Source organism: Pyxicephalus adspersus, chromosome 1, assembly GCF_032062135.1.
Source record: "Pyxicephalus adspersus chromosome 1, UCB_Pads_2.0, whole genome shotgun sequence".
Classification (NCBI taxonomy): Eukaryota; Metazoa; Chordata; class Amphibia; order Anura; family Pyxicephalidae; genus Pyxicephalus; species Pyxicephalus adspersus.
The window spans coordinates 147,001,154-147,019,248 of record NC_092858.1 but is presented as its reverse complement, the minus strand read 5'-3'; the positions used below and the strand labels follow the sequence as shown (position 1 = coordinate 147,019,248).

Sequence of the window (18,095 nt, the reverse complement as noted above, 5' to 3'; positions counted from 1 at the left end):
TTTGCAAAAAATACAAAATAAAAAAATGACAAAAGTGCAAAATGAGCTGATGCCAAGGCATGAAATGTTTTTTATCATCGGTACAATTAACATTTAATGTAGAGTAATGCTCTCCACAATTAGAGTAATGTTCACCAAGGGGACTTTCAAGTAAGTTTTTTTTCTCCTTCAGAAAAAAAACATTTTAAAAATCATGAGTAATGTTTCCAACCACCGCTGTTATTTACAGGATTCTTAAATGGGCGTTGTGTTATGAACACACCCAATGTCTCTTTAAACAAGCAGTCAGATTGAGTGGGATTTCTGATCCTCATGGGATCAATGTACAAAATAATTGGTTACACTTATGACTAAGGGAATGTATTACAGGACAATCTTTGAGGAGTTTATTCTGATCCTCAGGTCAAGTGCTACTGTTAGACAAATGATGTTTTCTCAGATTCTTTGCAGTCCCTTTGGTGGTGTAGTCCATTGTCCTCTATTGCCATCTTTTGGGCTGATCTGGAACAACTGTAGCGTAACATTCCAGGGGGGTGAAATATTTAAAGAGATAAAAAATGTGATGCTGATAAGATGTCACTCAATTGTGGGGTTAATCTAAAAACACATAAGAAGATTTATTGATCGTGTTGGGAAAGCAGTAAAACTAACTTAGCTATTAGCTATCTCTTTTTATACTTACTATTCTGCAAATGTGTATACACTTAAAATAGTAAAAAGTAGCTAGATGACAGAAACAGTAAATTGCTATATAAATTATTTGGTATTCATTGTTTAAACTTACATGGTATATTAAATGGTAATTTTATTATTCCTTGTTTTGAGAATTTTTTTAGCTTACACACTTTCTTACATACTTATTTATTACACTTTATTATGATTTGCATACTGATTTTTCTTATATGGGTAGGGGGTGAGGTTCTCTGTAGTGATCAGTACAAAAAACACATTGCAATTTACCAATAGATAGCATCAGTTGTTGATAGCATCAAAAAGGAAAATTTGTTTCTGGAATATCAGCAGCATCTCAGTTATGTCAGAGGATTTGATGCTGGGATCAATACTATAGAAATCAATTCAGTTAGAAGGAAACGGGGAAATCCAATATTCAAGGCTAGCCCATAAAGTTTATTTAATAACATCTGTAAAAAATCCAAGAAATATGTAGAGTATAACACCATTCCTACCAAGCAAAGGTTTTGCACATTTTAAAGCATTGCTATAAGATTTTAGACAGAACAGGAAAGGGTTGGAGCCATTGTCAGGTTTATTGCTGTTTGTATGTTATTTGTATTTTACTATTCAGTTCACTGTACAGTGTAGGAACATTCTACCAAGTAGAGGAGTCTCTAATTCAAATGTAGCTATTTATTTGGCATTTGTGCTGTATTTAGTCAGCCAGAGGTTTCATTTCTCTACGTTCTGAAGGACAAGTCTACTAACGTGGTGATTGATCTTTTTCTCAGTTCCTGGGAGGACTTTTAGCACGATGTGTGACAGAAAGAACCTGTCCTAAGTGAGGGGTATTTGCTACCAATTAATGAGGATATTGCCTAGGAAGATGGGTTAAGAAGAATGTATAAATGCCTGAACATGACCGAGTGGAGATGAGCCATGTGTGAATAACAGGGTGGACCTGTGGGGCATGATCCCTCTGGGGCCTTGAGCTGCCTGCCATTGCCTCCATTGCGGGGTGTACTCTGAACCTTTCCAAACTTGACCACCTTAGATTGGGGCTTGGCCAGAATCTATGTGTCCCAGGAATGCTGGAAGTTGGGGTGTCAACAGAAGAATCTGATTCTTGACTTTAGGAGTCAGAGCTGTATCACCCAAGGAGGCAGTTTGGGTATCAGTATTTGTTCATTGTTGGCATCAGAACTTTTGGGTGATGAACCCACTCCACTTATGAGAATAGATGGTGTCCAGAAGTTAGTACACGGAGAAAGATTGTTACCCTGCCAAGGCAAAAGATCTCTGTTTTTCTGGGCATCCTGCATACTCAAAAATACATACCAAACTCCTAGACCTCAAGAAAAGACTGAGCGTGATTGATAACTTTGCACCTCAGGGTAGTAGACATGTACCCAAGGGCAGAGCAAGGCATCAAAAGCAAAGTATGCATTGAGGAAGTAGTTACTTAAATTTTATCTGATTCTTGTAGTGGACAGGCTTAAAAATGAAAATTGTGAATATCTAAAACTAGCTACCAGGTGTATAAGTTAAAACATAAAAAGGGCTGAATGTCAAGGAAATGCAGTGTTTTTTAAATATATGGGCTTCAGGTAAATAAAAAATGTACAGATGAATATTTCAAGTTTATGATTTCAGCAGGTAGCTGTAGTTATTTTCAGATTTATATGTTTATCAGGCTAATCCTAACTGCTTTACTGAAGCAAATCCTGTTATTTACAGAGTTCAGTAGCTAAAACTTATTTTATACTTACACATCTAAATTAATCACTCTCCAATCTTTCAATTGGCCTGATTTACTAAAGCTCTACAAGGTGGAAGAAGATACACTTTCATCAGTGAAGCTGGGTGATCTAGTGAACCTGAAATAGATTTCTTAAAAGACATATGCTATTTGTTAGCAAATGTTTTAAGTTCTGGACCAGATCCATTACAGGTTTGATGGATCACCCAGCTTCACTGATAAAAGTGTATCCTCTCCAGCCTTGGAAAGCTTTATTAAATCAGGCCCAATAAGAGAAAAACCTTTGCTTGTCACATACCCTGTATTGACTTTTTTAACCTCCCTAGCGGTTCATTTCTTTCCGGTTTTATATGTCTAAAAGCGGTACATTGTTTTTCATGAAAATTTATTTTACAGTATAATATAATAGTATGAGAATAATAAAGTTTGAAACACAAAATCATTTAAAAACAATAATTTGAATAAATTAAAAAATCTATATATTTAAAAAAAAATTTAATTTTTTTTAAATTAAAAATTTTAATTAATTTTTTTAATTTAAAAAAAAAAATTTTACACATAAAAATCCAATGTATTGCATTCAATACAGTTATTTTGTATTGAATGCAATACAAATGAATTTTTAATTTCCCACCTCGCCCGGCCGGGACGTACACATGCACCAACGTCACCGGGAACTCCCCTGGTGACTCATTGAATGCAGAAGCAGGCAGAAGAAAGAAGACGAAGATCGCTGCGCTTGACGGCGCGGGACCCCGGCGGATCAGGTAAGCGCCCTATTTACTAACCTTCCTTAGGTGTTCCAACCTAGAGTGTGATCCGGGGTAACCACTTTTAGCAACTTTTTTCTACCCCGAGTCACACTCGGGGTTACCGCTAGGGAGGTTAATAAAGAATTTATAAAATTTGTGTAAAATTTAATAAAAAACAATACAAAATAAAAAAACTTTAAACAATACTACAATAAATATAACCTCAAAGAACATATTTCCTTTTTCAAATCATTTCAGGACACAGAGTCTAGTTGTTGAACATCTATCCCACTTGCTAAATTTGCCAACCCTGCAGAATGCTGCAGAATTTTAGGCTGGCATTAGATCGTCCAATGAGTTTGTTGACTTCAACATCTGCCACTCTTTGAGTTCATCTATATAATAGGGGAAAGGGGGGCATGGCACAGAGTCTGGTAATAAAAGGCAACAGGGCTACTCTGAAATTTTGTGGGAATCCCTAATAGCCTGCTCTTGATTTTATGAGAAATATTTTATGTTAGCTGAAGTAGACCTGGGCACACTTTGCACCTCCCTATGTCAGCCCCTGTATATATATATACATATATAATATGTTTCCTACTATAGATTTCCTACTATATATAATGTTTTCCTACTTCTGTGTAAGCTGATGACAAGTTTATAAAAGGATGCAAAGGCCCTATTTATTTTATCTGCAGTCTGTGGAAATCATGCCCTGGTTATGTTAAGGAACACCAGGCTGTTGTTATCCTGACACACCAGAAAGAACAGTATTTTCACTGTAGTCGATGACTATGACAGAAAAATGAGTACATTTGACCCTTTCTAACAAGTAATGTGTTTTTGTTGCAGATTTGTATTCCTGCTTTGTTTACCATTCTCTGCAGATATAAAAAGGAAGAAATCTATCACTGTGCACGTACTGTGACTGAAGCTCCACATTTACTCTCCATTCCCTGCCAATTCCCCTCAAGAGATCTCTCCCCTCGCTATCTGTTTTGTTCTGAAGGAAGTGCCATAGACACAGAGGAAATATTTTATAGGTCCCATTAGGGAAGCAGCACAGATAATTTATCAAACTGTGAGCTAATGAGTGGTGCCAAGCACCCAGTCCAGGAAATCCACCGCAAGATGGAGATGGGGCATTATAACTTTATTTCAGATAATCCATCACTGTGACTTCAGCTCAAGCACCTCTGCCTGAGATACACACACCTTCAGTGTTATTTAACACTGCAAGCCATGGCCTAGACAGGCCCATTGATAAAGCAAGAAATGTTTATTAGGATCCAAATCCCCAAATTTCACTAGAAAAGTCAATGGAAAACAGTATTAATAACATTAATGTACACTATCGGTAAAACCAGCGGGAATAGTTAAAAAAGTAACCCCACTGACACAGAAAACTTTGGTAACAGGGGATCCCGCTCCCTAGTCACCTTTGTGACGACCAGAGTCTGATTTATTAGCTTCGGAAGGCTTGGAACCTAGCTGACTTAGCTCCTGTTTCAGAAATGAAAGCTGTCAGCTTTGATTCCATTCTGGCCTGCCTAATTGTGCTGTATAGTAGGAATCTGAGGGGATCCATTGATATGAAGCTTTTTTATATTTTTAGCTAGCAATTTTCAGCCACATCATACCTTGATCTATATGAGACCTTTGACCTGTTGGGTTGAACAAACAAGCTGACAGACATATTAGAAAAGCTGGTCCAAATACTTTGGCTCTGCTCATCAAGCAGTGTTAGTCCCAGCCCACAGTCCCTCCACTTCTCTATTCACATACAGAGTCATCTTTACATATTTTAGGATAATTCAACACTTTTTGGCCAGTACACAGTCAAATGATTGCCGGTCATATAGGCGACATAAATGTAAATGACTACTGCTACTGGGCATTACATCCTACTTATTGTAGCCATTTACCTATTCATTTATGAACGATTTAGTTACAAATGATTGCACACAAAAGATCTATCATCAAAATATGGAATGATGCAACATATATGATATTGTTTTGCATTTTGTGATCAGCTCAAAATGTCAATCAAATGTGTAATTTGTTGGGTTGTAGATGTAAGTGATCTATTAAAATGATCATTTAATCCAAATTACAAGCAATTTGTTAACATGTGTGGAAATTTATTCCAATCGTCAGAAACTTGCCGAAGCTGAAACTGAATGAAATTCTTACATATTTTATTTGGTTTGTTTATATGTGAAACAGAAAGAACATGTCAATGTCATGTCAATTTCAGCATTGTATTTAATGTTTTGTTTTTTTAATACAGTCAAACTGTACATTTGCATTTTGCATAGCCATTGTTTTCTTTGTTTCTGTACAATAATAAGCTGACACACAGAACAAAGATTTCAAGGGCAGAATTAAAATTGGATACATATGGAAGGATGTAGAACATTCTATGTTAACACACCTATATATTACATAATTTCAAACTAAACTTGACCAGGGTTAAATAACATCTTTCTGGGTAATGTTCAACTTTGCCATTGTTCATCTTAGTTTCTGGTTACATAGCAAATCTGAGTTATCCTCCACCATCTCCCCTTTTCACTACCATGACTGCTTTTAATCTTTGATGAACTTCAAAACTAGAACTTGCTTCTACCATTGTTTTCCATATAGTCTTGTCTTCTGCCAAGGTAATGCTGTGCTTTACATCATGGCTGCATGTGTTTTCCAGCCATCACGTTCTTCCTTTCTTTCCAACATCCCAATGAATAAGTCAAGAGACTGTAAATGCAGAAAACAGGAAGTTAGGCTCTGTACACACATGCAATGGTTCTTGTCTGATAACTGTGCTGTATGTACAGAGCTCGTTCAGGAATCTTGCAGTCATTTGTTGTTGGAAAGGATCGTGAAAGTTCTTTTCCAATGACAATTATTGCACGTGTGTATGTAGCCCTAAACTAGTCCAGAAGTAAAACTGTAATACTGCAGGTATCTTTTCCTAATAATAGAAACATACAGGTTTGGTTTTTCCTTGTGCAAGAAGGATTCTTCTCCTGACAATCAAAGCTGCCTCCAGCTTATGAAAGAACCCAGAATGGTTTAATACATTACTGAAATAGTACTTCTTTAGTAATATGCGGACAATTGTAATCTATTTTACATGAAAACAATTATTACAACTATATTAATAAATACTTTTTTACCTTGCAGCCTATCTCCTGAGCTGTGGATTCCCTAGAAGACCAGCTTATGGTGATGTATCTGTCACTAGTCTGCACCCAGGTGGGGAGGCATATTTCTACTGCAATACGGGCTACCAGCTGCATGGACCCCACGTACTCACCTGCCTAAATGCAACCCGACCTTTCTGGAGCAGCCGAGCTCCACAGTGTATAGGTAAATAAGAATGAGACCACAGAACTGTGCTACATTGGGTCATATTTGTGAAGCACTCTATTTACTGTATTGTACTTGTTGTAATAATGTGTCGATAATATCTAGATATGCAGTTCATTACTAGACACTCCTGACATATAAAAATAGTCTTTTCCTGTTCCTAACCTAAAGCTAGGAGTTACCTAGACAGGCTGATCAGTCATCTCTAATTATCATGTAATAAAAAAAATATATAATGTAAAATAAATATTATTATTTTTTTACTAACATTTTCCTTTACTTTAAGCCACCCTGTGGATAGCAAGCGATGCATTCTAATGTCAAAGCATACTACATGTGGACCTAAATCTACAACAATTGAAATGAATTTAAAAATTCTCAAAGGGTCAGTTCATCCCCAAGTCACTTTACCCCAAACTTATGTTTCCATTTTTGCAATATGCTGAAGAGTTAAAGATAACCCTAATTTGTCATATAATATATTGCCAGTTGTATTTTCACATTTTGTCAATTAACCCATAAGTAAGTTAACTCCATACTTATATTTCCATTTTTGCAATATGCTGAAGAGGTAACCTTAATTTGCCACATATTGTATTGCCCTGTTACCTGTAATATCTAGGATCTTTGTATTTTTGAATGTTATAATAAGAGTTTCTAGCTGCACAGAAGGACACTACTGTCAGACACTCATGAGTAAACCCATCAGTGTGACCTATTTTATACCTCTTATTGTTTAGAACTCCTTAACAGCACCTTACCATTCAAACCATGTCCGACATCACGTTCACATATTTCTAGCATAACCTGTTTAATTGCTAATTAGGACTTCACAAAGCAAGGTGAAATAGGGGGATAGAGGAAACTTTTTTTTCTTGTCATTATTATTATAAGATTCACAATATTATGGCAGCACAAGCTCATTTACATACCACAAAACAAGCAGGCATGTAGTGATTAGTAATTGGATTGTAGTCTCCATAGAATAAAATGCTGCTTTCATGAGTGCAGCCTTTGGCGTGTTCTATTCTTCAGCTCATATACAACATGGTAAATTGCTCCTGTTTGTACACCAGAACATATTAATAAAGGAAATGTATTTACATAGATATTTTAAATTGGAATATCATAACCTTTTGGAAACAAGGGAATAATAAAGCTGCAATCTGGGCTACACAAATATTGCCTAACTACAAGAGCCATCTGTATTCTTGCTTGCATCTTGCCGTCCTTTGTGTATCTCTTCCCGGTCTGTGCAGTAATCCAGCTTGAACAACCCCAGGATTTAGCTTTTTTTGCTTGTAATATAAACTAGTCATTGCTTATTTCTCTCCTAGTGCAGGGTGACTGCTCATTTATACAACCACCCAATTTTTTTTTCAGGCAGCCTGTATCGGGTGGAATTGTTGGATCCAACCCACATCTCCACCTATTTTTACAGACTATATGCAGCACAGTAATGATGTTGTCTTTTATATAATAATTTTGTGCATACAAAGTGGATTTTGTTGTTATTAAGGAATATACATATATAAATATATTATATATATATATATAAGTATACTTATATAAATATTTTATGCCCAGAGCTCAGTTTTAAGAAGTTTTAGTTTTTGAATCAAAAAAGTTGTGATGTGAACATGATTCTTATTCCCTGTCAACTAAATAGCTGCCTGCGGAGGTTTCATCAGAAACATCACCACTGGACGTCTTGTTTCACCAAACTTTCCTGGAAACTACAGCAATAACCTAACCTGTCACTGGGTCCTTGAGGCTCCAGCAGCACAGCGGCTTCACCTGCACTTTGAGAAGGTCTCCTTAGCTGAGGATGATGACAGGTAGGTCACACACACTATTTCACCTCTTATCATTAGTCTGTTATTTTCTGTTCTGTTATATGTCACCATCATATTTAATTTGACACTTCCTTTCTTGAATCTGCTAACCTGCCTAGGTTGCCTTGTTGATGGCCTGGCTCTACTCGGAAATGGTTATTTAATTATACCACACTCTAAAAGATTTACCAGTAAGGTACCAGCTTTTCAATATACTTGGCATTGATGGCCGCTGATGGCTTTTTAACCTAGAAAATGGAAGATCCTATGCCAATAGGTCTTCCAAATCCTAATCTGCCCGGTGCTGGTTTGCTGCATAGCCAGTAAAGGTCATGGCTAAAGATAGCACGTTGGTCATTGTCAGTATTACATTCACATGTAAAAACTGTTGTGTCCTTGCCTGCATAGTTTATGCATTTTTGCTGGTAAAATAGTGTACTGTTTATTGGATCTTTACACCCAAGTCTTAGGCTATGTACACACGTGCAAGGGTTCTCGTCCGATAATTGGCTCAGGGCTGATATCGGACGAGAATCTGGCATGTGTACAGTGCTTGTCTGCCTTCATTCGAACAACTGTCCTGGCGGATCCACAGACAGCAAACGATCATAAAAAAAGTGAAGGTGAGAGAGCGCAGCTGGGTGCCGCTCTGCCATTCTCCACCACCCCTCTCCGTAGGGCAGAACGGTGATATATGTACAGCACTCGTTCATGCATCATGCAGTCGTTAGTCACGAAAGATCCTTTTCAACGACAATTATTGCACGTATGTACTTACATTTAGGTGTCCTGAAACAAAGCAGGCAGACTGCTCTCAATCAGCCTTTCAACCCCAACCTCCCTGCCCTATCTTCCATGGTAATCAGCCCATGCATAGATTATCCATAGTATGGCTGAGGCACTAATTGGCTTTTATTAACACAACACATAAAATATGTAGCTAGACAGATTGGGCCTGATATAATAAAGATCTTCAAGACTGAAAAAGACAGACTATTATGGGTGATTCAGCAAACCTGGAATGGATTTCTTAAAATCATCTGCTATTAGTTACCAAAACTTTTTAATCTTGGACCAGATTAATTCCAGGTTTACTGGATCACTAATGTTCTCCTATGATAGTCTATCTTCTTCAGTCTTGGAGATTATTACTATTCAAGTCTTTTGTGTAAAAAATTGTTTTTAATTGTTTTAGTCACCATGGTTTCAATTAAAATTGCATTTGGCCATTGAACCCCATTGTTGATTATTTTTTTCAGGCTTATTATCCGAGATGGAAATACAATAGATTCCCCACCTATCTATGACTCCTATGAGGTGGAATATCTTCCAATTGAAGGCCTGCTCAGTACTGCACGACACTTCTTTATAGAGCTAACAACTGACAGTAGTGGCACCTCTACTGGAGTGGCACTTCGTTATCAGGGTAAAAACAGACTGTCCTTTTTACTTCCTATTTAAAGCTAATTTTGATTCTACAGCCATGCCGAGAACACATTTTACAATGATGAGTTCCAGAGATCCAGTACTGCTGAAAAGTTCATTTTTATGTGTCTCTCTTTTACAGCCTATGAACAAGGTCACTGTTATGAACCTTTTGTAAAATATGGTAACTTCACCAGCAGTGACCCTGCCTTTGCTGTAGGAACAGTAGTGGAGTTCACTTGTGATCCAGGGTATACACTAGAACAAGGGTCCACCATCATTGAGTGCCAAGACTCTGGAGATCCTCAATGGAATGAGACTGAACCAGCATGCAGAGGTAAGAAACATTGAAAGTTAGTCTTGGGCAGAGAGGGGAATGGTATGTGTCTCCATTCTCAAGAATGTCCACCACATCATATCATGATAGAAAACTACACACAGATTTGTTGTCTGTTTCTTAAATAGATTTTTAAAGATACATGGAAAAAAATATCTCTCTAATCATGTTGCTGTATTATATACAGTATATATACATGCACACACACAATAAAAATAATGTTTTATTAGTTTTTCAAAACTAAAGAAACACATAAAAGATTTCTGATTCATAAGGGTTACAATTATATTTTTCAGATAAATAACAAATTTGTTGTTGTCTCAGCTGTTTGCAGTGGGGAAATCACAGATTCTGCAGGGGTGGTGCTTTCCCCCAACTGGCCTGAAGCCTATGGGAAAGGACAGGACTGCATCTGGGGTATTCATGTAGAAGAAGAAAAAAGAATCCTTATGGACATACAAGTGTAAGTCCTTGGTTCATTATAGGAATATTTTTCATTATATGAATATATTTTTTAGTTGTGATACAGTGGTTGGAAGTTTGAGGTGGCAGCCCAACTCATAAAATATGGCATAAAAATACTGTCTGAATATGAATCCTGATTTGATGACTAGCCAGCCCTGACACTGGCCTTATTTTGGAAAAATAAAACGTATCACCTGCAGAAATCCATACTGGATGGTCAGTTCTTTCACAAAGATTTAATGGTCGGAGGTTGTTTGTAAAGGTTGAAGACTGTCCATAGATTAAATAGTTGTTTAAAAACTTGAAAGTAATCTGCTTGATTTGACAGAGATGATTCCCCATTTTTGGAGTTTTTAATTTTTTCTTTAAATTCCTTTGGGCTAAAGACATTATTCCTCTAGCATGTAAAAAGTGAGCCAGGACCATTTGCCATTTTTTAAATAGTAATACCCACCATACATATACATGACTCATACAATATAACAATCCATGCAATGCTAATAATGCTATTGGTGCAACACTGGAGATAAAGAATAAACAATCATGAAGCATAACCCGCTGGACTCCCAGGCATCATGTGCTCAGCTGTAGATGCTCTTCCTACCTGTTTTCAAGCCTCTAATATAGGGCATGTCTGGATGGAAGATAGATGACTGAGGGTAAAGGAATACAGTGGGCTCTACATGGTACACACATCAGATGAAACTCATCCATTAAAAATGATTGGGCTAGAATCTGATGTGTACAGTGGTTGGCAGACATCATTAATGTATCCGCCTGATGGATCTATGAACGACCAATAATAAACGACTACAATACAAGTCAATGGAAAAGAGCTTATGTCACACATCTTGCTAAACTGAAGGTCGATCTTCAAATGCCCAAATCTCATTATGTTTGCTGGTTCAAGAGTTCTAGCTCCGATTAACAAGGGGTATTTTGGACCTCTGTATGTAGATCACTGCTTTATAGGAAACAAGCAGAACTTTCTGAAAACTTAATGCAGGGGGACAGCATTTTGGATTCTTTGTAGGGATCAATTGGAAACAAATTATTTAAAGAAAGATGTGGCAATCCTGAGAAATATCCAGTCAGCACTATGAAAAGTAAAAAGAGCCCATATGCCAAACAAGAGCGCTCAGGGCTGCCTAAGTTCTTTTGTATTCAAAACTTTTTGATGTCTCAACCAGAAAGTAACTGTTTCCCCTGTGCATACACCATAAACCATTCACCCATAACTGAACACATGTGATACAGTGGCGGTCCTATCAGAAATCTGCAACATTTACCAAAACCCAAATGTAAAGTTTGATATCTTATAGGAAACATCTGAAAAGGGCAATTTTGTCTTTCTGCAGAGACATCATCTAATGCTGGCACTGGTATATTGATGGATCACCGCCAGCGTAAATGATCAATATCTCCTTAAATATAGATCATTTACCTGGCTACTCGTGTGCACATCAACTAACTTCTGGCTGGGAGATGCACCCTCCCTAACAACTACCAGTCAATATGTTCGCTGACATTTACACTAACAATCCACAGAGCCCTGTTGTGTTGTAAATGGAAGAAGAGTTTCCACTGGCTGGTGATTGTTAGAGAACATTCCTTACTAAATGGTAGTTTAAGTTAGAGCAGGCATCCTCAATCAGGTTCTACCCTTGTACTCATTCCTCTGGGATAAGGTGGATATCTGGTTGCTGCCCTATAAATGGTGGGCTGTGCAATTTCATTATAATCCCCATTACAAATGCCCATATCTTCTGGGGAGGAGGCCACCCTTCCTGTTCCTGGCCACCCACAGAATAAAAAAAAAAAAATCACAATAAACAAATTTAAACCACATAAAGCTGACCTGCTCCACCAGCTTTTAGAATTACCTCTTACGGGTCTCCCTAAACCAACCTGTAAGTTTATTACACGTGTTTTGGTGGCAGCTCGCACTTTAATCTCAACCAAGTGGAAGTCTAGGCTTCCTTCCTCTTTGGAGGACTTGTATTCTTGCATCCAGGATGTATGTCTGATGGAGTACCTTACTGCTCTCTTCAGGAATAGGGTTGCGAAATTTGAACAAGTTTGGGAACACTGGGATGCATAATATACCCGTCTACATGTTTAACATTTTATTGTCTATGTGATTCTGTGAGCTCCTCACTTACCATTGTTTGCCTACCCCACTCCTTTCCCCTTCCCCATCTCCCTAAATATTATGTTTACAACTTGTTTTTTCTTTTTTTCTTTTTAATAATGATTCATGCATACTGGACCCTTGCCATTTATTGGACTTAAAAAATGAGATTATTCCTATTACAATATTGCTTTGTTATTATTGTTTGTACAAGAGATTTATGTGACACTATTTGATGTACCATCTATTATCCGGTATGCTGTGTTTATGTTATGTTTCTGTTTATGCTCTGTTTCTTTTTTTTTTCTCTACCTTTGTATATGAAATTTTTTTATTAAAAACTCAGTTTCACAAAAAACACATACAGCTTTAAGACCCCTCCCAATACACACTAAGAACATTATGTGAAAGATTTGTGATATATATATATTTCTGCTAGAAATAGAAATTTGGCAGTTCTGCTCATTCCTACATAAAACTTGCAATACAAAACCTCTCTTTGCTTCTGCGTCACATTGGTTATGTAGACCTGTGTTTCTTCTATACCTTCTGTTGCTTCTTAAATATAACCCTACTAGTCATCAGATTGCTAGTCATGGGAGGGGGAGCTCTTACATTACTAAGCAAAGCCATCTCAACACAGAGACAGGATGTGGAATAAACTATAGTAAAGCTGCAATGGGAAAAGGTTCATCCGTGGAGAACATGAAGGCAATAGTAGTGACTAGTACTTGGCCCTCTGCCTAAATTTCGGGAGCTTCCAGAGTTCAGGTCCCCTTAAGACATTTAACCTTACAAATTAAAATGTGCTTGAAGAGTAGAAAAATCTGGATATACAGTTAAAATAAGAATGCCTGAACTGGTTTATCTGCCAAGGTTTAATCTTGTCATTCACACACCTCTGCCACACTGCTCAGCTACTACTCTCTACATCATTCTAATACTACTTTCTGGCTTTTACTGCTTGTTAACCAAGCAGAAGCCATTATAGTCAACCATTGTTGAGTGGACAAGCTGGAGATGTGACATAAAACTAAAAAACGATCGGGTAAATAGAGTTGATATCAGGCTAGCTATGCTACATGGCAAGGGTATGAAAACTCCTTTCCCAGGATTCCTGCTTTAATTAATCTATGTACACCAAATATGACACTGGCAGTAATTATTTCATAGGTAGTAAATCTCACCAATTACGTTGAGGCCTGGTCGTACTTGCTCGTACTTGCATTACTGCGTACTTGGAAAACAGAAGTCTAATATTTTTGTATCAGTTCTGCCATGTTCTATCTTAAAGCTAATAAGAGCAACCGCCCCCGCCCCCCTCCCACTACAACAGTATTAAGGTTGTACAATGGCAGTTGCTCAGCATGTTGGGGTAAACAAAATCAGCTAGGAAAATTAATCATAAATGCTGCAAAACACAAATTTGTGTGAATAGTGTAGGATATTTTATCAGCACTGACACAGTGATTAATATTGATGATATCTGCCCAGGATCCTTGGTCCTTAATGCCTGCTTCCTACTGGATTCAGTGAATGGATGTTGAGAGAGAAAAAACCCAGAGGTTTCTAGGAGAGTATTAATATACTTTTGTGCACTGGTGGTTAATTAATATTCTTTAATTTGCATATCTCTCTTTTTCTCTCTCTTGCCTGGAGTTGTCATTTCTAAACATATGATCATAATAAACGATCATGCTCTGTTTTTCCACCAGTGGCTGCCAGCAAAATTAATCTTCTGCTTCACACTCAGAAACCAATGTACCCACCACCATATCACAGTTTGTACAGAAAGCTTGTATCCTCGGCTAGTGACGTGCTCAATGTGGCGTGCTAATTTTCACTTACTAGATAACAGCTTTTTACACAATCCAGAAATGTAAGAACTAGGGAGGTAACAGCAAAGTAAATTTCATTACATTTATCCTGTTTTTGTGTAGCAGCTCTAATGCCATGTGTTTTGACTCTGCAACTTGTAAAAATCACAAAACAAACACTTTGGTGGCATGTAGTACAAAAACAATTCTTTGAAATGTATTCCTTGTTTGTTAGAAAGCATTATCTTTTTATAATCTAAGCAAATAAATAGCCATTAATTGCTAAAATTAGTTAATAAAATAACTTGTTTAAGGGGGGACTAAATAGTGATTAGGCATCATCTTTAATAAAAAAAGGTAAAACCATAACATTACTTCTGGATGCCATTTGTTTTAAAACTTGTACGGGGTGCTTACAACATTTTGGCCATTTTCATTCCACTGTACTGTGTAACTGAGGTCCTGTTCTGATATTGGAGAGAATCTTCCACCGATCCAGAAAAAGGACACTGGACACTTGTTGGAGGAGAAGTTTTCTGGTGCAAGCAGAAAAACTTGGGAAATGAATATAAATATGTGGATGAACAGAGAATCCACATGTTGTTACCCGAAGCTTAAGAGTCAGATTTCACCATAAAAATTACCTGTCCAAAGGTAATATAGAGGCATACAATGTCTGGAGAGCAACTGTGAATGCAGCTTTCTACGAAGTCTAGGAACAAAGCAAAGAAAACCAAGGGTGGAGTTGACCAGCTCTTGTGATTTTTGTGTTGGGTATCTTTTATTGTCCTATTTGTTTAGTGGTTGATTACTAACCACAGCTTGAATTGCACAAGTAGAGTGGCAGTAAGTCTGTAGTGTAGTGAGCTCTTGTCTATTCATGGCAAGCAAAACATTTTGTAGTACCCATCTGCTTCTATAGAGGAATGGCAGTGGAGAGGGTCCAGTACATTGATAAAGTTCTCACATTGGCCCTGATTTATGAAAGCTCTCCAAGGCTGGAGAGAATACACTTTCACCAGTGAACTGGGTGATCCATGAAACATGGAATGGGTTTTAAACATCATTTGCTAGCAAATGTTTTGAATCCTGGACCAGATCCATTCCAGGTTTGCTGGATCACCCAGCTTCGCTGATGAAAGTGTATTCTCACCAGCCTTGGAGAGCTTTCATAAATCAGGGTCTATGTGTTAATTAACCTTCTTCTCTCTCACGTAACCCGCAAACCCCCATTTATACATTGTCCATCACAATAGCCACAGATTGACTGGCTTTTTCAATAATCTGAAAGGTAACTAAAGGACAACTGTGTTTGGAAACATGGCTAGGCCAATAGGAGTTTGTGAGCACCTCAATCTCAGTCAAAACAATGAATCATTCTAGTTAGTCACTAACACTATAATTATTTATTATTATATTATTATTTTATAACCTCTAGTGCTTTTTATTACTAAAGCCAACCCAGGTCATTTGCACATATGAGGGTATGTGTGCTTTATTCTATAATGGGTAGGCTGAGACAGGTAGGACCATACTTAGGATTTGCAAACTTATAAGGAAACAATTGGAGCCCCTATGTCATGTAAACCACACTCGGGTTGGCATGAATGAAAGTAGTTGTTAGCTACAAAGCAAACCTCCAACATACTGGCCTACTAGGGACATATAAATAGGTGACAGATACATAGGACTTAAAAGCCTCCCCTACTACATATCTAAAAGAAGGACTTAAGCACCAAGAGGAAACGTGCTTACGTACAATCCTACAATCCTTGTAGAACCCTGATAAAATTTAATAAAATACAGTGCAGATACATTACAGATATAACCCTGGTGACATTGAACTGTGATATTACCAATGACCTCTGAAAATGATTTGGCCACTATGTAACAATTTTATTGTTGCATTTTGTACCGATTGACTGTATGTTTTCATCTTATAGCACTAGATATATCTTAAACTAGTGTAAAAAGAAAAGAAATCAGAAATTCTTTATTATGACCATAGTTTCAATGTATATATGTTATGTGTTTATCACATCATCTTATTTTTTTTTTTTAGTTTGTTGCATTGTGCTGTCAGCTATGTTACATTTCTTCTCTAATTCCTTGTGCTTTATGTGCCTTTTTCCCTCTTTAGGTTGAATATTGGCAAGAGTGACATTCTTACTTTTTACGATGGTGATGACTTGACAGCTCGTGTCCTGGGTCGGTACACAGGGACGCACAATCGTTTCAAAATCTATACATCAATGGCAGATGTCATTGTCCAGTTCCAGACAGATCCTGGGAGCAACGTGTTTGGCTACCAACAAGGCTTCATTATTAACTTTTTTGGTAAGTAATTCTTACTACTTTTTATAATGACTCTGTCAATACAGGCACTTTCTTTTGAACTAAAATGAAGTCAGCCTGTGAAACAAGATTTGGTTCACTTACCTTTCTGTGTGTTTGTGTGTTACATTCTGCCATAATGCTGATCCGTGGCTGCTGCAGGTATAGCAGGTGTTCTAAGGTGTTTTAAATAAATGCCCCCTGCAATGTGTTGTGGTTCCCCCTTCCAGCTTGTACACCCTGTAGGTAGCATTGGGAAGAACACAAAGCATGTGATGGGAAAGTAGGTAATCTGGACTTTGGGAAGTGTCAGTATACCTACAACAACTAAAGAACAGTAATTATGCAAAGTTTGAAAGAGGGAGGGAAAAGTTTTGGCATAAATACATTTTAACTTTTATGAACATAGGAAACAATGATTTCATACCTTCAAATCAAATAACTGTAACAAAAGGCAAGCCAGGAATGCCATATTTTATAGTATGGGCTGCATTCCAGATGTAGAAAAAAAAGTGCAACTCAAGGCTTCTACCACTATATAAAAAAACAAGAATTTCAGTATATGTTTTATGTGAAGGAGAATGTAGCCCCTTTAAAGCCCCATATCAAAAGATTGTGAGGATTAAAAAAAAAAATACCCCCTTCCTGCTCAGGTTAAGCCAATTGTGGATTGCCCTTGGCCAACGGAAGCCCTAAAACTTTCCCTTGCCATGGGAGTTTCAGGGAATGGTATTTTTTTCGGCAAAAGGCCTGGTTGAAAGGGTTTTTAGTAAAATACAAGAATAAGCAGATTTATGGTTGACCTACAGTTAGGTCCATAAATATTTGGACAGAGACAACTTTTTTCAAACCCTTAAAATAGGGGAACTCAATAACTAAAACCTTTTACATGAATTAATATTTTAAAGCAATTTCAAAATCAATTTTCAACACCCGTCTCTCAATTGTGCTCCTGCAGTGTACAGGCATGCTCCACTTTCACCTTCAAGACATGTATCACCTTTTTATTACCATGCAGTCATCTGTTTTGCTTTGGTTAGGGCCCATTCACCCCAGTGTGTACAGAGAACTAAATATGTTTAAAAAGCACAACATTAACTATATGTACACCCAAGCAATCATATCTACATATGTACTTTATTTTAAGGGGCAAAATAAATTCCTTGTATTGTCCATGAGATTAAAAAAATCCTTTT

The 18,095-nt window shown here is 37.2% G+C and overlaps 1 protein-coding gene across 1 annotated transcript in view; it reads left to right on the top strand.

Moving 5' to 3' along the window:
• Window positions 1–18,095, top strand: part of SEZ6 (seizure related 6 homolog) — a 373,229-nt gene that overhangs the window by 326,697 nt on the left and 28,437 nt on the right. The window contains exons 5-10 of the mRNA XM_072417567.1: window positions 6,370–6,555; window positions 8,225–8,393; window positions 9,650–9,816; window positions 9,958–10,152; window positions 10,477–10,615; window positions 16,706–16,902. Of these exons, the coding sequence (XP_072273668.1) occupies window positions 6,370–6,555; window positions 8,225–8,393; window positions 9,650–9,816; window positions 9,958–10,152; window positions 10,477–10,615; window positions 16,706–16,902 (1,053 nt within the window). The remainder of the gene's footprint in view (window positions 1–6,369; window positions 6,556–8,224; window positions 8,394–9,649; window positions 9,817–9,957; window positions 10,153–10,476; window positions 10,616–16,705; window positions 16,903–18,095) is intronic.